General features: G+C 36.5%; 1 protein-coding gene across 3 annotated transcripts in view; it reads left to right on the forward strand.

The window, feature by feature from the left end:
- The window catches only part of ESR1 (estrogen receptor 1), a 290,300-nt gene that overhangs the window by 83,853 nt on the left and 178,903 nt on the right, over positions 1-27,544 (forward strand). For all 3 annotated transcript variants that reach the window (XM_067011037.1, XM_059035882.2, XM_067011038.1), the window contains exon 4: positions 15,658-15,993. In XM_067011037.1, coding sequence (XP_066867138.1) covers positions 15,658-15,993 — 336 coding nt within the window. The remainder of the gene's footprint in view (positions 1-15,657; positions 15,994-27,544) is intronic.

Consider the following 27,544-nt stretch of genomic DNA (forward strand, 5'->3'; position numbering starts at 1 on the left):
ACACTTTTATTAAGTCCCTTCCTTGCACGTAAACAGAACACATCAGTCCATTAATGGAACTCATTATGCTCATTTGTCTTTGCCAAGAACTATTGGAAATGATCACAAATGACTATGTAATTATAATTAAGATCTCGTAGATGCATTTGCTTTATTTTTAACAAGTCCATTCTGCTAAGTTTCACCCTATTTCAAATAATGACATTGGCTGGTACAAAGAAGAATTATTAAAATGGCAGTTTAACTCATATCTTTGGCAGATGAGCTGGTTATTGTGTTTGATAATTGTAATGAATAGCTGATAATATAGAGAGCAACTTGAGGAAGTTTATTCTCTTAGAATACCTATGAGAAACTTATTCTGATAGGACCTGGTAACCAAAGTGATCTTTTTTTTCTCATTTTAGTCCATATATCTTCAGTTTTAATTTTGTTCTCCCAAAGAAGGCTGAGTCCCAGTGTGATATTTCAGATTTTGTAAAATCGTAATATTATGGAGAAGAATAATGTATATTAGATCTTCTTGTCACATACTGAGCTAAAAATTATAAGCATCACTAAATTACCACAGAATTCTTTTAACAATCAGGCCCTTAGTTCAAAAATGATTCATTTTAAACAGGAATTATTGTGATCATCTTGTAGTTTTCAAAGTAGCATTTTTAGAAACCCCCCTGTCCACCATTATTCTTCTTGTTTCCATTGAGGATATATCATCAAAACTTAAATTTTTCTTTCCTCTGCTGCATGTGGGCTTTTTGTGCCTTCTCTCTGAAAAATAAAATCTTTAGTTTCAGGAGCTCTGTGTTCTATTCCTTCACTTTAAAATCATGGGAAAAATAACTGTCATTTCCTTATCCCTGTCTCCAATTCCCTCATCATTTTCAGCAAGCCAATTTTCTCTCTTTTTTCTGTCTACTGTAAGGAACTTTTTACTTTGCTCCATTCTCTGCAATTCAGGGCTCACAATTTCTTTGAGCTTCTCAGATTATCCTTTGTGCTTGTGTCTACCTTTTTATTAAAATACCTTCAGCCTTCTTTTGACTCCATCATCTGTACATTGCCGTATTTAAAACCCATCTGCTTGTTGATTGAAACTAACTCTCTGTCCTGCTTAATCATATTGGATGTGTAACTTCTGAATGAGTTAAAAAATCATCATGTACTGTGAAAGAATCTGCTAGCATATTCATGTTACTGCATAATGTGCAATGAAGCCAAAGTAAAATAACTCATAATAAACATAATATCAAGAAACGATAGTGAGAACCTGCATATCCTGTGCACTGAGTCAACAGCCAATAAGGCAAATCGTCATAACATTTGACAGTTCATAGTAGTATTGGGGCTGTTATAACGAGTGAAAGGGCATGGACGTTGAGATTAGCAGTCTTGAGTTCTAATTTTTTGTCAGTTCCTAATTGTGTGCCTTTGGGTTAAGCCATCGTTACCTCTACAGGCCCTTTCATTTATAAAATTGGGGTTAATATCTCAGATGTTTCAATGAAGTGATATGTAAAGCACCCTCCACAGAACATAGTATAATCGCCTCCATAATGATAATTCTCGTCCTTCCAAGAAATGGACACTTCTGCTTTGAATTCAGGATAGGTGAACTTCAGCCTAGATAAAAACCACTTTATTATCATTATTGCACAAACGTACTCCATGGGTAGCTAAACTTGCTTTCATGTCCTCTACCAGCTAAAACCTTGGTATCAGCTCTAAAGAATGTATTAGATAGAATAGCCCATCTGATCAAATCTCAACTAAATATTCTTTCTAGTTTTTAAAATATTTCTTATTCAGTTACAAAACAAGTCTATCACCTGGCTTGAAACAATTTCTTCTACCTTTTCCCTAGTCAGGCCATTCGGACAGTCATCACTAACTTAATGACTACACAGGCGTTTTCTGGAAGGCTGGAGGCCCTAGACACTGAGGTATTCCTATGAATAAACCTAACATCCATGTGTTCAATTCTAATAGCTTCTTTCTTAGTTGAATCAAAGCCCTGCCAGTTTAAACAGGATAATTTCAGATTGTTTACTGGACATCCCAGAATCACAATAAAAATATACTTTATATGCCATAACCATTTCCAAAAATATAGTAAGCTTTAAAGAGATATACACTTACCAATTGTCAAGAATCAAAGAATTTGATGAAGCTGATTATATGTGGGGCTGTGGCACCAGCCCTCGTGAGAAAGGGCAAAAGTCCCCCTGTGTTCTCTCCAGAAGGGACAGTATGCTTCTGGGGAAGCCCTTTCCTTACTAAGAAAGCTGGAATCTGCAATTAATTTTCCACCTATATCTCCCTTTGGAACATATCCTAATTACATATCTATAATTTCATGAGCTATGAGTAAAGTCTAAGAACTTTTCTCTGAAATGGCAGCAATAGGAGTTTTTTTTTTCTTTTCATTTGGGCTACAATCTTCATATGGATGCTCAACTCTTTATCCTTTATCGTAACTTCTGATTTGCACTAAACATGGGCAAAATGACTGGCTTTTAGAAATGGACACAGGTGCAATACGTACGAGGCCAGGGAACCACCTAATTATCTTCACAAAGTATAAGGACTTCAAAGAATTCAAAGATTCTGTAAGTTCGACTTATGTTTGGACTGTGATTATGATTGATGTGTTACCCAAGTCTTGAGCTGTTTTTACAGATTTTTTTAAAGTTTGCATCTTATTTGAGTTTAAGAGTGTTCCGGCCAACTTATTTTGGAATATCTTCTGCTACCCTAACTACTGACATCAGCTTTTGCATTCTGACTGAGTACTTCTTTCTTTTTTCTCTCTCTCTCTCTTCCTGCATCCCTAGCAGTGGAAATCTAGTTTTATAGGAAACCAGTAGTTATGTCAGGTTGCTAGGTATCTTCCCACTGAAGAACAAGTATTCTGGAGCAGAATATATTTAGTATTTGACATTTAATGAACATGCTTGTTTAAGATATTTTCAATAGAATTTCAGCTCTGGCGATTGTAAACAAAGGATCCAGTTGGTATTTGGTGAGGCAAACAGATGTGGACACGCTTCCTGCATTGAGATGCATTAATTTTTCTGAAAAGTGGATAAGAACTTGTGAGAGTGAATAATGGAGTTCAAATCAGATGGGGCAAGATGTTTGATATTCAGGAATAAATCACAGTATAATAAATCTGTTACTTTGCTTGGATTGAATGAGGAGTCGCTAACACTGAAATATAGTCAAAAAAGAGGAAAATGGAGATTTTATAGAGGAGAGCCTGGCCCCGAGATGATACTTCTACCCTCAGTGGAATGTTGTCTTCTTTGAAAGGCACTGGTTCTAGTCAGTACATGAAACATTCATTGATCATTACCTAGGAAAGCTAATTTATTTACAAGGTACAGAGTTAAATCTAGCGGGAAATACCAAGAACTAGGCACAGTCCTTATCATTAAGAAACTTTCAACTCTTGGCATGTTTCAGAGAGAGAAACTTTCTGGCTTGGGGCAATAAGGGGCTCATTTGGCATAAGTATGGTGACAAAGAATTGCACCTGCTGTATCAGTGGTAAGAATGAGATATTTCCTTTTGCTGAGCTCTCTATGAATACGGGTGGTAGAATTTTGTGATCCTTAAGGCTCTTGATAATTCTGTTTCCTCCTCCTCTATTATTAGTACTTGTTCAAGTCAACATTTTAGGAAAGGAGCCCAGTGATTTCTGTTAGCTACCAGGTCAAGTAATAAATTCATCATTTAACATATATTTATCGAGCCCCTAATTTGCCCAGCTCTGAGCTGTAGGGTGTATGAAAGATTTCTGATAGATTTAAGGTGACAGAGTTCACAAATGAGAGTTTGTAGAAAGGAATAGACCCTTTTAAGCCTCAAGAAATATGACATTCACCCACTTGAGGATTTGTTAAATCACCAGCAAGGGTGAACTAGTTTGCTGATCCAGTTGTAGTTTTGTTGTAAGATGACTGTCCCACTGGCAGGCACTTCTTCTCCAAGAGAATGTAATTGGGTGTTGGTGACCCAAGCAAGGCTTGGAAGACTCATCCATGACCACATTAAGGACAACAGGGACTTCATTTGTATCCAATGCCGCACCAATCAGCATGAGACAGAGAAGAGACCCATGGGGAGGTGGGAAGACAAACTGTTTCTTTTATAAGTTGGAGAAGGGAAAACTGCAGGTCTGAGTAGCAGAACTGCTAAGAAATGGGAGCAAAGTGAGAACTTCACAGGCTAAACCTTGGTGTCTTGTTTATTCCTCTTGGCTACAGAATGCCTGCCAGCAGGAGACTCACCACTAAGATATTACAGGGAAATGAAGCCAGGCAAGAAAAATATGTATTGCTTTTCTCCTCACCCCATAAATTTTGTTATTAATAAATCAGATTCTTATAGAACAGCCTGCCACAGCTGCCTCTAGAAACAAGTGTTTATTAGCCGATTTTTTATTAAAATGCACAGTAGTTTTATGAGTGAACCTTATGCTTTTAAGTCAAAAGGGATGTCATCGAGACCACATGGGGTCGTGACTTACTCCACATTTGATTTGGACCTGGACACTTGGGTTTGTTGCTGGGATGAGGCAGCATGATTTGACATGCAATTAAAGGTGTGGTAACCTGTGATTGATTTCCCTTTCTTGGCACTCCCTGTCTAGACTTTTGGGAAAATTCCAGAACAGTGCATTCCTATACGAAGGCTATCTTTTTGGTTGCTTCAGCTTCCAAAAGGGACATTTGTAAAGCAGTACAGCAGCAAGTCAGAACAGGAACAATGCAATCCATTTTGAAATAAAATGTTATCAAAGTAAACTGGATAAATGATCAAATATTATCAAAGCAGATTATGGTTTTCCAATACGATTTGGTGAAGAGAGAGATGGATACTCTCTCTGCACTTGCTTGCAGAATTCCTTTTAAAAACAATAACATATATGGGTTTTGTTTTCCAGATTGTAAACATAAATACATGCTAATTGCAGAGAAGAATCACTGTGTACTTCTGCAGTTGGTGTTTGTCAAGTGTTTTTCTGGCAGACGACGCCAGCTCAACAGGGCAGAAACGTGGGTTGTTGTAAACTTCTGGGCACACACTCTACGACTGAACAGGCATGACCAGGCAGAGCTGGCAGCATATTAATTAAATTTTCTTCTGTCATAGAACTTCAGCTGCTCCCTTCTATCATTGCTGAGTTCTTATTGTCACAGCAGGTAGGAACCTAGCTCTGGGGCCTGGGAAGAAGCATGAAGACTGGGCTGGGGTAGCACGCGTGGCCGCCATGGGGGGCTCTGGTTACTCTTATGCCAATGGAATAATTAGAGCCGGTACCACTGGAGTCCTAGTTTAGGAGGAAAGGGGGGAAATGTGCTCTTTGCGTCCACAGGAGGAAACACTGCTCATCCGTACACAAGTTTACTCATCAAGGACAATTAACTCACCATGGTTAATCACCCCAAAGGAACCTAGTGTTAAGAGAACTTGCCAGTTTATTTGAATTTGGGTGCTGGCAGATGACACCATGGGATATTATGGCTCCTCATGAATACTGCAGTCTGTTGAGAGGTTGATAGATGGGCCACTGGGCTGGAGGAGAAGGACCAAGTTAGTTGGTATACAGCACTTGGGACAATTGAGGTTAACTGGTGGTGGTGACAGTAGCCTGGTGGAAAAGTTAATAATTAACTACTTTCAAGGAAAACTGAATTAACCAATCTTGTCTGGGTCATGTACAAGACCTTCTCCCCACTACTAACAGATTTATTCCAAAGTTATATAAGATAATGGAAACAAAACTTAACAATATGGGGAGGGGACAGAGGAATCAAGTCATAAAATTAGACCACAGGGTACTTCGTTTACATAGCTGGATCAGGAGATTGAATGTGGAAAGACTGATCCTAACTTACTTCTTTTATTTAGCAATTTATTTAAGACTTTTGTTACTTATATTGATCACATAAAGTGATTTGCCTTACCAGAAAGACCGATTTCAAACACTGCTATAATAAAATTCCAACAACTGGAATTCCAAGATGTTTTAATATATCAAACTTGTGTTATTAATATATTCTATATGATTCTAAGTCCTACCGACTCATTTACATATTCCACCGACATATCTATTGAAGTCTGGTAGGTAATTATGTCTAACGGTAAACAAGACAGATGTAATCTCTGCCTTCATGTGGTTTGTAATTGAGTAGTCTTTGATATTTTGTTGTGATTGTTGTATGTCTTTAATAGGAGACGCTTATAATTTTAACTTGTGTTAAACACTGACCATAACTAGCACTCTCTCTCTCTCTCCATCTCCCTCTCTATATATATTTTAAGAAAAGATAAAAAGCTACAACAGGGTTAAATTTATGTGCCCAGTTACAAAGCTTATTCTACATCCTGGAAACTTTCTAAGCAGCAAAGATATAATCTTTGTAGTTTCAATTTATAGGTCGGTGTTTCTGACAGCCTTAAATTTTCCTCTTGACCAACTCCATGGTCTTCTCCATACGCAATGCAATCATGAATGTAGAATTATACTTTGACTCAAGCGCTTGGGTAGGATGACTCAGCTGTTCTCCTTCAACATAGCGGCCGGAATGGCAGTGACTAGTTATTCCAAACAATCAAGAAGCAGTATAAAATTAATTTTCATATTATATGAGAGCACTTCTTGCTCAGTGTTTTGCCCTTGACTTTTAAGAACTAAACTTTTCATTTTAGATCAGTTTTACATTTCCAGAACTATTGCCGGGATAGTACAGAGAGTTCTCGGATGCCCCACACCCAGTTTCCTCGGTGGGTAACATCTCATACTACTATATGGTACTTTCGTACATATGTACATATGGTACATTCATCACCATGAATGAACCAATATTGATATTTTATCATTAACTGAAGTCAATTATTGTTCAGATTTCCTAAGCTATTACCCAATACTTTTCATCTGTTCCGGCATCCCATCAAGATATATTATATTAAGTATTCATGTTGTCTTAGGCTCCCCTTGAATGTGACAGTTTCTGAGGCTTTCTTTGTTTTTGATGACCTTGCCAGTTTTGAGGATTACTGGTCAGATATTCGGTGGAACGTCTCTCAATTTGGATTTGTCTGATGTTTTTCTCATGGTTAGACTGGGGCTAATGGGTTTTGGGAGGGAGACCAGAAATGTAAAGTGTCATTGTCATCACATCATATCAAGGGTACATAGGACTTATCACTGTTGATGTTGACCTTGACAATATTACTTGAGGGAGGATTTGTCAGGTTTCTGTACTGTAAGGTTATTATTTTCTTCTCCTTTTTCATACAGCTTTCGAAGGAAGTGCTTATGTGCAACTCCTACTTAAGGAATGGGGGGGTTATGCCTTAAGGCTGGAGTACTTACATAAATTAGTTGGAGTTGTCTATTCTCAGTTAATTTATTTATATCAGTATAGACTCATGGATATTTATGTTTTGGGGTATAATCCAATTCTTATTTATTTTGCTGCTCATGTTGTTCCAGCTTTGGGACTGGGAGCTTTATGAGTTGGCCCCTGTATTCTTTTGACATACACATCATTGAGCGATTTTTTTTTTTTTTTTTTGATCATGTCCTTCCTTTTAGTTCTGTCACTACAAGATGGTTCAGACTCATGTTGTATATTTCCTTCCCCAGTCCTAGAATCAGCCATTTTTCCGTGGAGTCATGGTTCTCTTATTGGAAACCAAGATCTGAGCAGTAGATGTACTTTCTGTTCCTGGGGTATTGTTACTTCTAGGACCTCTAAGCTGACAGTGCAAGGCGATATATGTGTTTGTACTAGCCCATGTATATACACCTATTTATAAATATTTTTATTTATATATTTTTATACAGCTTAACATCTGTATCTGTCTTAAGCTAAACATGAATACACACTGATGTCTCCAACTCTTACCATTACAGCGTGGATCATTCTAGTCTTCTCTTACTTACAAGTCACTTCTTTCTGCAACAGTGTGAAACCTGGCTCCCATTATGTGCCATTTATTTACTTAATTATTTAATTGCAATATACCTAAGAGTGGTTTCACAATTCTTATAACCTTTAAAGGCAAAAGGGGCTATACACAAACACTGTACTCTAATTGATAAAGTTATAACAATTAAGGGTCTTTTTATGGCCCAGAATGTGGTCTGTCTCAGTGAATGTTCCATTGGAGCTTGAGAATAATGTGTATTCATCTGTTATTTGATGGAGTCTTCTATAAATATCAGTTAGATCAAGTTGATTGATAGTATTTTTGAGGTCAATTCCATTCATATTGATTTTCTGCTTACTTAAGTAATCAGTTATTGACAGAGAGATAATGATGTTTCCAACTATAATAGCAGATCTATTTTGCTTTCCAGTTCTAACCTTATTGCCTCCCAAAAGAAGTATCTTTAAAAAATGGATATAATATATGAAACAACTGTTTTGGTTTCTTTCTTTCTTTTTTTTTTTTTTGCGGTATGCGGGCCTCTCACTGTTGTGGCCTCTCCCATTGCGGAGCACAGGCTCTGGCCGTGCAGGCTCAGTGGCCATGGCTCATGGGCCTATCCGCTCCGCGGCATGTGGGATTTTCCTGGACCAGAGCACGAACCCGTGTTCCCTGCATCGGCAGGCGGACCCTCAACCACTGAGCCACCAGGGAAGCCCGAAACAACTGTTTTTAAACCTTGGATATCAGGCAGCGTGGGGGCAGTATTTCTTGAGAAAGGGAAAATAAATGAGGTGAGCCCTACTGTTGCTCCAACTTCCTGCCTGGAGAGAAATTCGAGGCCATAGCCAGGGAGGGGGAACTCAGGTGTAATTAAACACAGAAATTAGTTCATAATGGTTATCCGATGAATGACACAAGAAAAGAAAAAGATGAAAGAAAAGCTACAAGAATGGAGGAGGTAGAGCCACTAGACTGGAGTAGGGTCCAAGATTGACTATGGAGGAAATGAGATTTTACTTGGAATTTGGTGGCCAATATAAGAGGAGTGGAAATTGTACAAGGTGGTGATGTTGGAAAGTATTATAAAAAGTGGCAAGGCCAACCCTGTTTCATAAAAAAGTAGAGGTTTGTGGAGGGGGTTTGTAAAGATAGATTTGAGAAGTACTCTGGGATTATTTATGGAAATTCATAAGTCAGTATAGTGTTGGAATTTATTCAGTAGGTTAGTGGCTTTTGAAATTTAAGATACAACCAGTAAACTCTTTTAAAAATAAGTTATTTCCCTAATCCCAGTACAAAATACACACACACATATGTATATATATATATATATATATATATATATATATATATATATATATATATAAAAACAGCTGCTTTAGACAAATGGGGGGAGTGGGGCAACCAGAAGCCCCGATTGTACCCCTACTGTTTAGAATTGCCAAGAGTCTTCAGAGCACAGTTAAACAACTGCTGTAGCTAAGGAGGTCTTTGAGAGCTTTAGATGGACAATACATAACAGGATAAAATAGGTGTGTAACGGAGATTATTCAATTGCCAGTTGATTTGATTGGAAGGAAAATTAAAGGTAGGCAGGGAGACAAATTAGTAGCTGCTGCATCAATCTAGGCAAAAAAGGAGAAGAGTGTGAACCAGGATGGTGGCAGTGAAGATAGAGTGAAAGGGAGTAAAGGAAGAGATATGTGAGTAAATACAGGTTGGGGTGATTCATTGGATGTGAAAGGAGGGAGAGGAAGAGCATTAAATAGCTTTAAATGAACTGGATAATTCATCACCTCAAAGTAGATCATTGATGTACCATCATCAATGATCCACTTTGAGGCTATGATAATATTAATAATAATCTATAATTACATAATTCACCTGGGTTGAAATCTCTGTGCTGCTCTTGGTGTGACCTGGGTCATGATAATTATTCTAAACTTCTTTTTTTCTGTTATATGGGGACTATACCAGTGCCTACCTTACAAGATTCATTTCTAGTATTTGAAGGGAAAGCATTAGAATTGATGCAGGGAAGTTTCTCTGGTGCAAGTTTCATTAGTTCTTATCTTTATTTAATTCTTAACTAATCAGAACTCCTGTTTTCTTCAACATGTTGAATTAAAAAGATTTTAGTGTATTTCCCTGACTGGGTTTTTAATACCTCATGAATAATGTGGAATTATTGAGAAACAAAAGAAAGGTGATTATGCAAATGTTTGAAATATTTAATAATACATTAGTCTTGGGAAATTGGAGAAATAACTTTACTGAAGTTATAGTAGCTTTTTGTAGAGACAAAGGGTACTAAGAAGAAAAAGGATCATTTCAGAAAAAGAAAATTTTAAAAGCAGAATGCATTAGAAGCAAATAAGCCAATGAATTCTATTAATTAATGAATATTCAGATAGCATATTCATTTTTCCTAAGATATAATGGCCAAGCCAAAGAGTTTAAAGAATTTAAAAAAGAAGGATGATTAAATAAACTCAAGTATTAGAAGCAGTCTTTCAAAACTCCTAGTTTGATGCATTATGACAGATCTTTTTATTTTAGGGCCAGGACATAACTGTTTAAGCAGTGGATATGTCCCCAGCCCCTTTCTCCCTGCCAGGGCTCAGCCCTAACACTGCCTTACAGCAGACCTCCCCAAGCCCAGGCAGCATTAGATAGATTCCTGAGGGATCTTAGAGAGTGCCCTGGGCATCATCTCTCTCCCTTTCATTCTCATTCCAGTGGTCTGTGCTTATTGGTTTAATAAATTCCCTGAAATTAACACTTCCTAGTGGATTAGAATCACTCAAATTCACATTGAGTATTACTAAGCAGAGGTTCTATACTGCACTTCTAAATCCTTACAACAGTGCGACAGGGTATTAGAGAAGGCTTAACCCAAGGGCATAAAATTCAAAGTGGTGGCATTTCACATGTGTGGTGGGCTTGCTTGATGAGAGAGAGTTTGTTTCTCAAGCCTGAGGGTAATCACTGAATTATTGTAAGCTTATGAAATTTTAAAAGGAATGTAGAGAAGTTTGCTGTGATACAACTCTTGTCTAATCAGTGACACAACTTGAGAGCTAATAATGTTTGTACACTAGCATATCCGTTACATGACATCTGAATTGCGCTGCTAAATATTGTGCTCAACCATTCTTGGAAATGACATTTTGGGGTACTGAATGACAATACATGTTGTTTATATGGCGTTACAAGCCAAAGTCCTACTTGTTACAAATAAACGTCTTGACTGTCAAGAGGCTGCCTGTTTAATATTTGCATGATCTAAGCTAATTGTTTTTTCCCCCCTGCTTTGTGAACTTTTGTTAAGATACCAAAATAGTTAAAATAATTTAGACAAAGGAAATTGAGCTTAAGTAAAATACTTATCAATCTATGTTGTCTGGAAAAATTCTTCGTAGGGAGCATAGAATGAGTTTTAAAATTTATCTTTGGATTTCAATTATGCATGCCACTCTTGTACCCCATCACTGTATATAATTAGGAACTGGCTGTATATTCCATAGTGACACAGGCTGTAATTATTGGTTGTGATCTGCAATTCTCATTTAACCTAGGTTAAGATAGTAGAAGTTGGGCCATTTTTCACCTGTTCCACTCAATTCCAGTTTGATTTTTTTTGAACTACTATGAAATATGCAATATTATCACTGGTAGTGACACTGATATGTCACTACTTATATGACAATTACTGCTTACAAGTAGAAACAGTTGCTTTCCTCATTGAGCTGTGCCCTGGGATCCTATCACATGCAGTTGGCCACACAATATGTACAACTTGCTATTTTTGTTCTGTTTGTATATTTTATAGAGGCTTTGACATTTGAAAAATATGGAACATTGTGGGGTAAATTTAAGAAAATATTTGTTAATGCTAATTGAATCTACCTTACCCTATTTGATGATTTGATGATTTTATAAATATTTAGCTCTCTCCTCCATCTCTCCGGTTGTGTTTTATTGTTCTGCATTCCAAGCCTGTGGACATTTTTGTCTTGTGTTCAACAACATGAATTAAATATTTGAGACTCAAAGTGGTGTGGTGATTCAGCTCACTGCTCTAAGTAGTGCTATACCTAAACCATTTGATTAGTCAGCTTCGAAATTTCTCCAAGAAAGGAAATCTCATGAATTGGCTCAAATGTAACTTTGTCTCCTAGAGAAGCCTTCTTTGTCTCCTTCGATTAGCACCTCCTCCTCACTTCCATAGTGTTTTGGGCAGTTCATGCATTCATTCCACAAATAACAGAATAACTTTTGATTCATGGCTTTCTCCCTCCAAGCTGAAAACTTGATGGAGGGTAACATGATCTTTGTTTCCCACTGCATCTTCTGTGAATATACATTGTAAGTACTGAACAAATTTTTATGTAAAGAACAAATACTTTGGTAAACAATTTTTTATAACTGTCACTCCTAGAACCTGAATTGAGTTTAAAATTCTTCTGGAGATCAGATTGTCTGTAGTATGACTGCTGGGAACTTTTAAAGTGGGTGGTAATACTATGTTTTGTTTTGCTTCATTAACCTTCTATCTACTTGTCTTTATTTGGGGAATCTTTTAAAATGAAGATAACTTACAGTTATAACATAAAGCATCATATTCATTTTTAAAAAGTAAAATGCATGTGTATAGTCATAACTTGATTACTCAGGTAACTTGCTTTCATCTTAGTGTAAACAAGATCACCTTTAACCATTTCTTCTTTATTCAAAGTCACTTGCTTTTATCTTTCCATGTAGATCTAATATGAAAAGATTTTATTGGAATGCTGCAGCTTTCCAATAAGATCTGTCCACATTCTCTATCTCTTTATAAAGTTATAGAGTAGGAGGACAAAGAGTATTTGAGTTATACTCTGTTTAATATTGAAGAACTGCATTTTTTTCACCCTAGTTCCCACCCAAAGTAGGTAAATAACAATCAGAATCATCCTCTCAAAATTCTGACCTCAGAATTTCCTAAGAAATGTGAACCTGTTGGAATTCTTTGCTTTTGATCTTCTTTTCCTATATTTCATTCCAAGGCCACTGGTCTTACATTCTAAATGGAAGAACATAGAGTCCTACGATCTCAGGATAGAAAGTATATTGAAGGTCACGTAGTGCAAATACTGGGTAATTGAATGCCTTTGGTAACACCCCTGTAAAGTTCTTCGTCTAGCCTATTCTTGGAAACCTCCAGTGATCTAACACATCCTTTCCTGCGGCAGCAGATTCTATCTTTGTTGTCAGCTTTGACTCCTACAAACTGATTCCTTGAAGTGAGCCATAACTACTCATAGTTTCCACATATTTTTTTTCTATTTTACCCTTTGGGCTCATAAAGAGCAAGTTGAACCCATCTCCCTTAGTCAGTTTGGGGTGCTATAACAGAAATACCATAGACTTCATAGATTAAACAGCAAACATTTATTTCTCACAGTTTGGGAGGTTGGGAAGTCCAAGCTTGACAGCACATCTGGTGTCTGATGAGTGCCTGCTTCCCGGCTTGTAGGCAGCTGTCTTTTCATATCCTAACAGGGTGGAGAGGGCAAGCTGGCACCCTGGCCTCTACTTATAAGGGCACTAATCCCATTCATAAAGGCTCTACCCTCATGACCTAATGACCTCCCCAAAGCCCCACCTCTGAATACCATCACATTGGGGATTAGATTTCAACATATGAATTTGGGGGGGACACAAACCTTCAGACCATAATGCCATTTTATATAGTATAGCCCATGTGGAGGTGACACTCATGTTTCCTCAAAGTCTTTTTTTCTCTAGGCTAACCCCTTTCAGTTCCTCAGTGGTTCTCCATGTGACCTGATTTCACATCTCCTCACCATCCTAGTTACTCCGAATAGATTTGTTTTGCTTGTCTCTGCAGCATCCAGCACTGAGTGTGATACTCCAGGTGTGCTCTGATGAGCTGAGAGTAGGCTGTGCGTATCACCTTCCTCAGTTCAGGTATTATACTCTCGTTAGCACATCTAGCAATGAAAGAGTTGAAATGTCTGACTATGGACAACGACTGGTCAGATACAACGATGCTTCTCATTTTACTTCTTTACTATTTTACTTCTAGGTGTCCTTAAGTTTGTCAACTTTGTTGGATACAGTTTTAAAACTCTGTTAACTGGAAAAAAAACAAAAACAAACTTCATTTCAGAGCTCGGATCTTGCATCATACTTAATAGAGAATGGTCTCGGACAAGTTCATTAACCTTTCTAAAGCAGCAGTTTTATAGTATTTACCTTACAAGATTATTGTGAGGACTAAATTAGTTGTGAAATGCTCACATGTAAAGTATATATTAAAGTGCTTAAGCACATGGTAGGTGCTCAGTGCATGTTAGTGATAATAATCTTTACAATTGTTACTTATTCCAAGAGTTCTGGGAAATGCTTATTTTAATACTGAACAAATAGGAAGGGTTGTGGCTTCATTATATTTTTAGTATCATCTAACATATCTAATCTAGACCTACAAGAATAAAAGCTATAAAAAATTCACCACCACACATTTGTTCAAGCGCCTTGACAAATTAGAACAAAATAGAACAAAGTTCTGACATTAGTTATTCATTTCGAGTTAGAGAACAGGTGATATGTTATAAAGAATGTTGACTTCTCATGTCTTTAATATTAAAAATAATTGTATTAACTTTTTACCAAAATAATTATTTCTTTTATATAAATCTAAGAACTGCTGCTATCTGCCATATTTTGGAAAGATTATAGTTTTTAAAAATATGGAAGCTAGTGATCATTTTTGTCCTTTAAAATATTTGTTTCTGCTGATACATTTCAGTACCACAGCCTGGCCTTTTCCAGGTTAAGATGCTGAGCCAAACCTCAGAGTATCTGCAAAAGAGAGTGGAGTCTCCCCCACCCCCTGCACACACACCTATACTTTAGTTAGTGGAAACCACAGCTGGTAAATCTTTGTGGGGAAACTATTTTCAACTATTTAAAAACTTCTGTATCAGGGAAATAGAAATACATTTGTGTCAATCTTAGAACGAAATAAACAAGTTGAGGATTGTGGGTCAATTCCTCAGGTGGTGAGGTACAGTTTAGTAGCAATGAAAGACTGATTGAACACCTGTAGGATCCAGAGACTGTCAGATACATTTTGGATAAATCATTCCTCTTTAGTGTCTTCCATTAAGAGGTGTAGTTGGATGATAAGGATGTTTATTAAATGCTTTTTTAAAGATGCATTTTAAATTTACTGTTGAAAAAATATTCATAGCAGAAGCAATCTTTGATATAAGCCATATTTCCAGAATAATTATTATCATGTCCTTTTTATAGAAGCTCTTACACACACACACACACACACACACACACACACACACACACACACACACACACACACACCAGTGGCTTGTTAGACCAGCTTGTACTGGCTCACAAAAGCTTACTGTTAACTTTTCAGGAGTTTTGTATGCTGCTTAATCTCAGACAACTAGCTTGAAATTTGCCATGGAAATGGGAGTAGTTACACCATGGAAATCGGTGAATGCTACAAATCAAAGCCTTTTTTTTCTCGTGGACAGCTGGTTTTTAAACAATTACCAGCACAACTGTGCCCCAAACTCTTTCCTCAAATAAAATAAAGTGCTGTTAGCATTGAAGATGGTTTTAGTGTGAAAGTTTTTATGAGAAAAAAAAAACTTTTTTTTCCCCCTGCGTTCTCAGGGATACGGAAAGACCGCAGAGGAGGGAGAATGTTGAAGCACAAGCGCCAGAGAGATGATGGGGAGGGCAGGAACGAAGCGGAGCCCTCTGGAGACAGGAGATCTGCCAACCTTTGGCCAAGCCCACTCTTGATTAAACACTCTAAGAAGAACAGCCCCGTCTTGTCCCTGACAGCCGATCAGATGATCAGTGCCTTGTTGGAGGCTGAGCCCCCCATAATCTATTCCGAGTACGATCCTACCAGACCCTTCAGTGAGGCTTCAATGATGGGCTTGCTGACCAGCCTTGCAGACAGGGAGCTGGTCCACATGATCAACTGGGCGAAGAGGGTGCCAGGTAAGAACACTAAGCTCGACTGTTTTTTTCAGAGCCATTAACTATTCATGGACTGGTTGCAGTATCATGGGAGAAACAGTGGGAAACAATAGTTTGTTATTTAATTGGTTTCAAGGTTACATCAGAATTGGTTAAAATTTTTCAGTGTCCATACACTGTAATTCTCCTGGAAGTTAGGATATAATGTTTTGAAATCAAAATCTAGATGATTAAAGTCTTTAATCTGACATTATTTTTAACCCATCGATATTCACCAAATAATTGGGGGTGGACTCTAGGTAATAAATGCATTTAATATTATATGTTCACAGTGGCAGAAGTTTTTAACACTAAGTGATCTATGCCCTATAAATTTTTAATATTGAGGACTTTTCAAAACACCTAAACTATGAATCATCAATTTTACCTTAAAAGATTTTATTTTAAGGTATTTATAGACTAAAGAGATAATAATTTTTTTTTTGTTTTTTTACTGAATGCCACTTATTCATTCAACTGTCTAGTCTTAATATTTTAGGACAAAGGTAGTACAATAGAAAAATAAATTAAGTTCTCATCCCTGAGAGGAGCTTGTAGGAAGATGACAGTGGCTGAAGTGATACTTGGTCCTTCAGTTGATACTCTCAGAACTGGTGTTCCTGTAAAACTTGACTGTTGCTCTTGTTGTTCAGGGAGAAGAACTCTAGTTATTATGGAAACAAGACTAGAAAATGACCTCCTCCATGCCCCATCATATCCATTCAGGAGCTAATGTAGATGAACCAAGGCAAGAGGAAGTTAAATCTTTTTTTCTGGGCTTATAGATCAAATGAGTAATGAATTTAGACAGCGATTGTCTTGTGTGCTTTCTTTTAATAGATTAAATTAATTATTACCTATGAAACAGGGGACTTTTAAAAAATTAAACTAAATAAATGTGGAGTTTTGTACTTGCATTTTAGAGATCTATTATAGGCCAAGAAAAACATATCTGGCCTTAGGTACTTGTTCATGTATTTGCATTTCTTAACATATGAACATGTGGTCCTTTGAATAAGGAGCCAGCAATGTTGTGATCCAAACTTGGTACAGGGCATCTATTTAGGTAGCAGAGGTTGGGTTACATGGAAACATGGGGATTAACAGGCATATTTAGATTTCAGACTCAGTCCAACTGGCAAATAAAAATTCCCAGCCATCTTTGGAATTAAGAGTTTTAATGAGCACTTACCTACCTTATCATTCCCATGTGAAGCAGATCCATGATAAGTAAATATTGGAATTTACATGTAATGTGGTTATAGGTTTTATCTTTATATTTATTATTGCCTTAATTTAAAAAAATACTTTGGGAGAAGAGGAAAAAACAAAAAAACAACTAAGGGTCATATCCCTGAGAGCCAACTTTAGTTACTGTTAAGTTTTATTGTCCTATAGGCATATATTTTCCTGAACGAAGTTTTGGTAATACTAGTTCCAGAACACTGTTGAAGTCAAGTATATATTTTTCATACTTATCAGTAGACTTCCATCATGACATTTTTATGATTATAAAAATTTAAAGGGGATTTGAAACAGTGAGAATTAAGTTCAAATACATTACCAGTGGATGAAGATTTCATGGCAGTAATCTTTTGAATTTTGGAATAAAATGGAGCTGGAAATCAAAGGAAGGAAAATATTATGTCCATGCTTAGCCATCCCATTGTTAAACCCAGAACTAAACAAATTTATAATGTGATGTGTAGCCAAACCACTCTATAACTTGATTATATTAGTTTAAAAGACCTGAATGATTCCAAAATCCTTGGACCAAACTGTATCTTGTTACTTGATGGTTTTAAAAAAAAAGAATTATAAAGGCAAAAATTAAATCATATATATGCTATTGGAATATAGCTGTTGTAAATCGAAAGCCTAGTAGTCTGACCAAGCAGAATAAAAATAATCATTGATTTTAAAAAGATGAAAAATGAGGGAAGAAAAAATGTCTTCTCGAATCATCTTTGAAGATGATTGTCAAGCTTCTCAGAAAATTTGACAAAGTCACATTTTGAAAAGCTTTTTTGTATCCAAATACTCTCTGTCAATAAAAACATAGTTCACACCGAAAATCTAATATAGACAATATTACATTCATATGGTCACAGTTTGAGAATAATAATAATAATTTAATATAGAGGGAATAGAAAACATCATTAGTAAGAAGTGCAGTAAGAAAGCAGTTGTAGAAGTACCTGGAATTAGCTGTATGATACATAAACCTGCATAGACTATTTGGATATCCTCAGATGGCTATCAGTATAACAGAGATTGTGAATTGACTTCATTTTTTAAAATTTCAGCATTAATGGAGTATAATTGATAAATAAAATTATATTTAAAGTGTACATTATGGTAATTTGATATACTTAGACATTATAAAAGGATTCCCTACATCTAGTTGATTAAACATCCATCACCTCACACGTTTAATTTTTTTTTCTGATAAGAGCATTTAAGTTCTACTTTCTTAGCAAATCCATTATACAATACAGTGTTTTGGATTATAATCATCATGGTTTTTCTTTTTTCTTTTTTTTTTTTTTGCGATACGCGGGCCTCCCACTGCTGTGGCCTCTCCCGTTGGGGAGCACAGGCTCTGGACGTGCAGGCTCAGCGGCCATGGCTCACGGGCCCAGCCGCTCAGCGGCATGTGGGATCCTCCCGGACGGGGGCACGAACCCATGTCCCCTGCATCGGCAGGCGGACTCTCAACCACTGCGCCACCAGGGAAGCCCCACCATGTTTTATATTAGCTCCTCAGATCTTTTTCATGTTATAGCTGAAAGTTTATACTCTAACCAACCTCTCCCTATTTGTCCCATCCTCTAAATGCTGGCAACCACTTTTCTACTCTCTTTTTGTGAATTTGACTTTTTTTTTTTTTTTTTTTGGATTCCATGTATAAGTGATACCATGCAATATTAATCTTTTTCTGACTGGCTTATTTCACGTAGCATAATACCCTCAAGGTCCATCCATGTTGCCACAGATGGCAGGATTTCCTTCTTTCTTGTAGCTGAATAATATTCCATTATATATCTATGTAGATATAGATTTATCAGATCTTCCTTATCTATTCATCTGTTGATGGTCACTTAGTTCATTTCCATATCTTGGATATCTTGGCTATTCGAATAACGCTGAAATGAACATGGGACTACAGATATCTCTTTGATATCTTGTTTTCAATTTCTTTGGATATCCACCCAGAAATGGGATTGCTGGATCTTATGGTAGTTCTACATTATTTTGGGGGGGAACTCTTTACTGTTTTCCGTAGTGGTTGCACCAGACTACAATCTCACCAACAGTATACAAGGATTCCTTTTTTTCCACATCCTCACCAACACTTATTATCCGTTGTCTTTTTGATGATAGCCAACTTAACAGGTGTGAGGTGATATCTCATTGTGGTTTTGATTTATATTTCCCTGATGATTGGTTGAGGATATTTTCATGTGCCCATTGGCATTTGTATATCTTCTTTGGAAAAATGTATATTCAGTTCCTCTGCCCATTTTTTAATCATAGGGTTTTTTTTTCTTTCTTTTTTTTTTTCTTTTTGCTATATGTGCTCTTCATATATTTTGGATATTAACCCTTTATCAGATACATGATTTGCAAATATTTTCTCCCATTTGGTAAGCTGCCTTTTTGTTTTGTTGATGGTTTCATTTGCTATGCAAAAACTTCTTAATGAAGTCTCACTTGTTTAGTTTTGCTTTTGTTGCCTTTGCTTTTGGTGTCAAATCCAAAAAAAAACTATTGCCAAGATTGATGTCAAGGAGCTTTTTCCCTATGTTTTCTGCTAGGAGTTTTATAGTTTCAGATCTTACATTCATGTCCTTAATCCATTTTTGAATTGATTGTGTGTGTGTGTGTGTGTGTGTGTGTGTGTGTGTGTGTGTGAGTGGTGTAGATAGGGGTCCAGTTTCATTCTCTTGCATGTGAATATCCAGTTTTCCTAACATATTTTGAAGACACTATTCTGTTGCTATTGAGTATTCTTGGTTCTCTTGTCAAATATTAGTTGACTGTATATGCATGGGTTAATTTCTGGGCTCTATTTTGTTCCCTTGATCTACTTTTTAAAAATGCCAATACCATGCTGTTTTGATTACTATAGCTTTGTAATATAGTTTGAAATCAGGAAGTGTGACACTGATGCCTACAGCTTTGTTTTTCTTTCTCATGGCTGCTTTGGCTATTTGGGATCTTTTGTGGTTCCATACAATTTTAGGATTTTTAAAAATGATTTTGTAAAAATGCTATTGAGACTTTGATAGGAATTTCATGGTACCTGCAGATTGTTTTTGGTAGTATGGACAGTTTAACAGTATTAATTTTTCCAGTCCATGAGCATAGAATATTTTCCTATTTCTTTGTACCTTCTTCAGTTTCTTTCATCAATGTCTTATAGTTTTCAGTGTTCAAATCTTTCACTTCCTTGGCTAAATTTATTCCTAGGTATTTTATTCTTTTTAATGCATTTGTAAATAGGATCATTTCATTCGTTTGTCTTTTTGATAGTTTGTTGTTCATATATAGAAATGCAACTGCTTTTTGCATATTGCTTTTGTATCTGGAAACTTTACTGAATTTATTCTAATAGTTTTTTGGTGGAGTCTTTAGGATTTTCTATGTTTGATGTCATGTCATCTGAAAATAGAGACAATTTTACTTCTTCCTTTTCAATTTGGATGCCTTTTTTTTTCTTTTTCTTGCCTAATTACTATGGTTAGGATTCCCAGTACTACGTTGATTAGGAGTGGTGAGACAGGGTACTCTTGTCTTGTTCTTGATTGCAGAGGAAAAACTTTCAATTTCTCACTGTTTAGTATGATGTTAGCTGTGGGCTTTTTATGTATGCCCTTTATTATGCTGAGGTATGTTTCCTCTACACCCACTTTGTTGAGAGTTCTTATCATGAATGGATGTTGAATTTTGCAAATGCTTTTTCTACGTCTATTGAGATGATCATATGTTTTTTTTCCTTCATTTTGTTAATGTTGTGTGTTGATTGATTTGTGAATGTTGAACCATCCTTTAATCCCTGGAATAAATCTCACTTGATCATGGTGTGTGATTTGTTTAATGTATTGTTGTTTTTGGTTTGCTAATATTTTGTTGAGAATTTTTGCATCTATGTTCACCAGGGATACTGACCTGTAATTTTCTTTTCTTGTGGTGTCCTTGTCTGGTTTTGGTGTCAGGGTAATGATGGATTTATAAAATGATTTTGGAAGTGTTTCTTCTTCTATATTTTGGAACGTTTTGAAATTCTTCTTTAAGTGTTTGGTAGAATCCACCAGTGAAGCAATCTGGTCCTAGATTTGTCTTTGTTGGGATGTTTTTGATTACTGATTACATTTCCTTACTAGTAATGGTCTGTTTGGATTTTCTGTTTTCATGATTCAGCCTTGGTAGCTTGTGTATTTCCAGGAATTTATCAATTTCTTCTTGTGTCCAATTTGTTGGCATATAATAATTTGTAGTAGTTTCTTATGGTCCTATGTATTTGTGTGGTATCAGTTATAATGTCTCCTCTTTCATTTCTGATTTTATTTATTTGCCATCTTTTTTTTTCTCTTGGTAAATCTAGCTAAAGGTTTGTCTATTTTGTTTATCTTTTCAAAAAACCAGCTCTTAGTTTCAAAGATCTATTCTGTTGTCTTTTTAATCTTGATTTCATATTTCCACTCTAATCTTTGCTATTTACTTCCTTCTACTAGTTTTTGGCTTACTTTGTTCTTCTTTTCTATTTCCTTAGATGTAAAATTGGTTGTTAATTTGAGCTCCTTTTTTTCTGAATGTAATGAGTGCTTTCCTTTTTTCTTAATGCAGCTGTAAACTTCCTTGTTAGACTGCTTTGCTGCATTTTGTAAGTTTTGGTATGTTTCATTTCACTTTTCATCTGTGTCAAGGTATTTTTTAATTTTTCTTTGACCCATCTGTTTTTCAGTAGCATGTTTAATTTCCAAATATTTGTGAATTTTAAAGTTTTATTCTTGTACTTGATTTCTAGTTTCATACCATTGTGGTTGGAAAATATACTTTATATGATTTCAATCTTCTTAAATTTATTATCTTTTTTTGTGTTCTAACATATGATCTATCATGGAGAATGTTCCATGTGTGCTTGAGAAAAATGTGTTTTCTGCTGCTATTGGATGAAAAGTCTGTTATTCCACTGGTCTAATATGGAGTTTAAGTCCAATGTTTTCCTTATTGATTTTCTGTGTGGGTGATCTATGCATTGTTGAAAGTGGGGTATTGAATTTCCCTACTATTTTTGTATTGCTGTCTATTTCTCTCTTCAGATCTGTTAATATTTGTTTCATGTGTTTAGGTGCTCCAATTTTGGGTGCATAAATATTTGCAAATATTATATCCTCTACTGGATTGACCCTTTTATCATTATATAATGACTTTTGGTCTCTTATTAAAGTATTTTACTTGAATTCTATTTTGTCTGAGATAAGTATAGCTATCCCACTTTCTTTTGGTTTCCATTTTCATGGAGTATCTTTTTTCCATTCTTTCACTTTCTATCTATGTGTGTCCTTAAACCCAAAGTGAGTATCTTGTAAGTAGCATACAGTTGGATCTTGTTTTCTGATCCATTCATTCACTCTATGTCTTTTCATTGGAAAATTTAGTCCATTTACATTTAAAGTAATTATTGATAGGTGTTTATTTATTGCCATTTTGTTGATATTTTTTCTGGCTGTTTGTAATTTCCCTGTTTCTTTTTTTCTTCTCTTGTTCTTTTCCTTTGTGGTTTGATGACTTTCTTTAGTGATATGTTTAGATTCCTTTCTCATTACCTATTGTGTGTCTATTATAGGTTTTTGCTTTGTAGCTACCATGAAGCTTACATACAACAACTTATATTTATAAATCTATTTTAAGTTGATAACAACTTCTAAAGCTCTATATTTTTACTCTCCTTCCATGTTTTATGTTTGATGTCACAATTTACATTTTTACTACTTTTCATACTAGATCTATAAGTTAATTACCCACCATCATTACAACATTAGAGTATTCTGAATTGAACTCTATATTTACCAAATTAGTGAGATTTATACTTTCTTTTATTTATTGAAGGATAGTTGATTTACAGTGTTTCTGGTGTAAAGAGATTCAGTTGTGTGTGCGTGTGTGTAAATTCTTTTTCAAATTCTTTTCCATTATAGATTATTATAAGATATTGAATATAGTTCCCTGTGCTATACAGTAGGTCCTTGTTGTTTACCTATTTTATAGATTTATATGTTCATATGTTTTTCTGTTACAATTAGCATCCTTTCATTTAAGCTTGAAAAAGTACCTTTAACATTTCTTGTAAATCTAGTCTAGTGGTGATGAACTCCCTCAGCTTTTGCTTATCTGGTAAAGTGCTGATCTCTCCTTCAACTCTGAAGGACAACTTTGCTGGGTAGAGTATTCTTGGTTGGTGTTTTTGTTTGTTTGTTTCTTTTTTTCTTCAGCACTTTGAATATATGATGTGACTCCCTTTTGCACTGGAAAGTTTCTGCTGAAATACTGCTGATAGTCTTATCTATTGATAGCCTAGTATGTAACAAGTTATTTTTCTCCTGGTGCTTTTAAGATTATCTCCTTGTTTTTAACTTTTGACACTTTAATTTTAATGTGTCTTGGTGTAGGTCTCTTTGGGTTCATCTTATTTGAAACTCTCGAGCATCCCGGATCTGGATGTTTGTTTCTTTCTCCAGGTTAGGGAAGTTTTCAGCTATTATTTCTTTAGCTTTCTACTCCTTTCAGTTTCTCTTGTACTGACCTTTTCTGGGACCACTGTGATGTGACTGTTGGTTTTCTTGATGTTGTCCTTATATAAGTTCCTTAAGCTGTCTTCACTCTTTTTCATGCTTTTTTTCTTTTCACTCCTCTGATTGGATGAATTCCACTACCCTGTTTTTGAATTGCTGGTCCTTTCTTCTGCTTGATCGAGCTGATGTTGAACCCTTCTACTGAACTTTTCAGTGCAGTTATTGTATTCTTCAGTACTGTAATTCCTGTTTGATTCTTTCTTATATTTCCTGTGTCTTTAGTGAATTTCTCACTTTGTTCATGCCTTGTTCTTCTGACCTTGGTGAGCATCTTTATGACCATTACTTTCCACCTTTTATTAGGTAAATCACTTATCTACATTTCATTAAAGTCTATTTCTGAGGTTTTATCTTGTACTTTTGTTTGGAACATATTCCTCTGTTTTTTCACTTTCCTTGACTCTGTATTGGTTTCTGTGCTTTAGATAAAACAGCTACCTCTTCCAGTCTTGACAGAGTGGTTTCATATTGGAGATGAACCTTACTGTTCAGCCCAGCCTGAGCTCTTGGTTGTCTCTCAGACCTTTGTGATTTTCCAAGGTGACTTCTTTGTTCTTAGAGGCTCCCAATAGTTGAGGGTATGCCAAGACCTGTCAGTAGCCTAAAGGGGCGGATCTCAGTGCATGTAGATACAAGCTGATTGGTAGCTGGACCCTCAGGTAGCAGCTTTTAAAGTATACAAATAGATCCCTTTTAGGGGAAGACTGGGTGATGGGATTTTCTGTTTGCTTCCTCTGTGCTGAGCCTTGGCAGGATAGCCCCTTAAGAACATTTGTTCATTTGTTAAAAGCCTGTGGGGCTGGCAAGTGCAAGCTTTGCTGGCCACTAGAGCCAGGTGATCAAGGGATGTATTCCTTAGGTGGCAGCTGCAAAAGCTAGGGTGCCAAATGTGTGTACAAGCTCCTGCCAGGGAGATATTGGCAATTTGGAGCAGCCTACAGGGAGAATGCAGAGATCGTGTCTCCTGCTTTCCCAATCTCTGGGGAGAATCAGTCAGTCCCCAGATTGTGCTAAATTAGAAACCTGATTCTTAGGTAGCAGCTTTTAAAGTATGCAAATGGACCTTTTTCAGGGAAACACTGGGAAATGCATGTATCTGTTTGCTTCTTTTGTACTGGACTCTGGGAAGATAGTGAGTCCATTAAGAACAATTTGCTTGCTCTAGTATTATGGGTGTCGTTGATGTAAGCCCTGTTGGCTTCCAGAGCAATGTGCTTTGGGGGCCTACTCCTGGGGTACTAGATGTTGGGACCAAACCCTTCCCATCCCAGGTAGAAGCTGGGAGTTGTGAGTTCCCTTCTGATTTTATGGCATTGTGCCAGGGTTTGGGTGTGGAGTTTCAGTGAGAGTGTGTCTCAGCCTTTCCTACCCATTTCAATGAGGGTTTTTTCTCATTTGCCTAAAGTGAAGGAATCATTCGGCTAGTCTCTGGATTTCTTTTAGGGGAAATCACTCTGCTTGTAGGGGAGATTTGGTATGCCTGTGGGAGTTTTGAGTTCAGAGGTCTCCTATGTCTCCATCTTGGACCATAACCCCCTGTTGACTTCATTTCTCATGGTGAATTTTAATAAAAATAATCAGTTCGTTGGACTATTCTAGTAGTTCTAGAAGTACATTTTTACTAACAGAGTATTATCAGAATTTTCAAATGTTGGTGATTGTAAGTTGAATTTTCCTTTCTCTTAATTATCTAGGGCATATTTTTTGACTTGTAATATCTCTCTACTCAGACTCAAGACGTGAAGAGCATTATGATAAAATACATCATACAAGTATGATAATCAAATTCCCATCTGTAAAGTACTTATAGCTGACCTGGCTTAAGATCACATCATGACATTAATTTTTTTCCGTCTGCAATTTAAAAACAACAGCAGCAAGGAGAATGATAAAACCTACCTACGTCACTCTGACAAGTGATGCTTTTTTATAACGGGTGTTACATATCTGCTTTTTGATAGCTAGCTATAGAGAAGAATTTTTCTCTTTATTGTTTGTACTGAAATTTGTTAATCTTTAAGAAGCACTTTACATAATCTATCCATGGATGGAGAGTTAGTTTTAAAAGAGGTTGTTAAATCTTAATTCATTATTATCCTATACACAATGACACTTGTCAACAAATGTAACATCATTATCTGAAGGTCAAAAAGGAGAAAACATAAGACTGCAAAGTTGTTATATTTTAAATTTCTGCATCACACTTAATTGCATCGATTGGCTGATTCTTATTTTTCAGTGTTAATCAAGTACATTTGATTTTTACCCCCAGAAGCTTGAATTGAGTCAAGAAACCGTTAATTTGATTTATTAAAAATTATGCCTTTTCCAAAATTCACTATAATTTTATATACCTCAAGGGCAATTTCATACTTCAAGTTTGTGTTCTAGTTCTGTTTAATGGATATTTGGACAAATATCTAGCCCCGGGCTCTTCACTGCCCTTTAAAGGCTGAAAAGTAGAAGCTTGACAGTCTCACTGAGCGCCAGGCACATCTGGGTGAGTTATGAGTGTGCTGAAGTTGCCGGCCCAGGAAGAAGAATAAAGGGGACGTATGTTCACAGTCAAGCTCATGGGAAACATACTACCTTAACCACTTTTTCATTCTTTCAGTGACAAACTATATGGCCTTTCTCCATCTCCTTTCCTGCCTAGGTCACTCTGTACTCAATACTAGACGAGTCCCCTCTTCCTTCGGAGCCCCCGACTCCCCATCATTTTACTGTGGGTTCCTTTCTTGCTGTTTGGCCCCAGGGAGAGGGGAGAGGTTCACTTTTTCTGGGCATGCCCCCCACTAGCCCCAGGCTCAGGTTTCTCTGGAGCTTCTTGTGTTACCTCTGAGACTTCATGGTTGTCTTAGCTGTTCCAGGGCTCAAGGCTACTTCTGACGCTCTGTTCGCCAGGAATCCAGTAATTACCTTCCTCGACTCTAATATTCATCCTCACCATACAAGTTAGCAATGAATCGAGCTCAGGAAGTGCTTGTTGAATGAATGAATAAATGAATGAATGAAAGAAACCTTTCATTCTAATGATTTTTAAGAAATCATTAGATTTTTAAGAAACTAATGATTTTTAAGAAATCTCTGAGCCCTGTTAGAACTCAATTTTTCCATAAAGTTGAAGTGATCTTTAAAGTTGTGGTGTTACTCTTTTTCACCTCGCTTCAGAATCCACCTGCTGTTATGACATCCTTCTAGCAGCTGCCTTCATGAGACTCATTTCCAACCTTTCTTTTGTGAGGGCCACAGCAATATCCAGAGGCATGTACAGAACTTGGGCTCTGAGGACTTTAACAGGCTTCACTTGGCTAGCAGCAAGGTTGTTTCACTTCACTAGTGTAATTTAAACCTTAAAGTGGGTATGGCCAAGGCGCCAAGGAGAGGACACAATACCTCAGTCTGGAAATTGGGAGCATGTTCAAGGAACACATTTTATTCTGGGAGGTTCCTGTGGATTCCAGGGACTTGGCAATCCTGCCCAGGACTCTGCTTCCCAACTTGTCACCAGATCAGTGGACATTACTTTAAAGCTGTCATAGTTTTCCAGCCTGTTTCAGCATGGCACAGTGATGAAAGATAACTTGGAAGTGACTTGGAAGCATGAGTGACATTCCAGAGAGGCGACAGATACTTATGTTTAAGGGTAAGATTTGCGGTTTAGACTTTGCGAC

This window comes from Kogia breviceps, chromosome 13, assembly GCF_026419965.1.
Source record: "Kogia breviceps isolate mKogBre1 chromosome 13, mKogBre1 haplotype 1, whole genome shotgun sequence".
NCBI lineage: Eukaryota > Metazoa > Chordata > Mammalia > Artiodactyla > Physeteridae > Kogia > Kogia breviceps.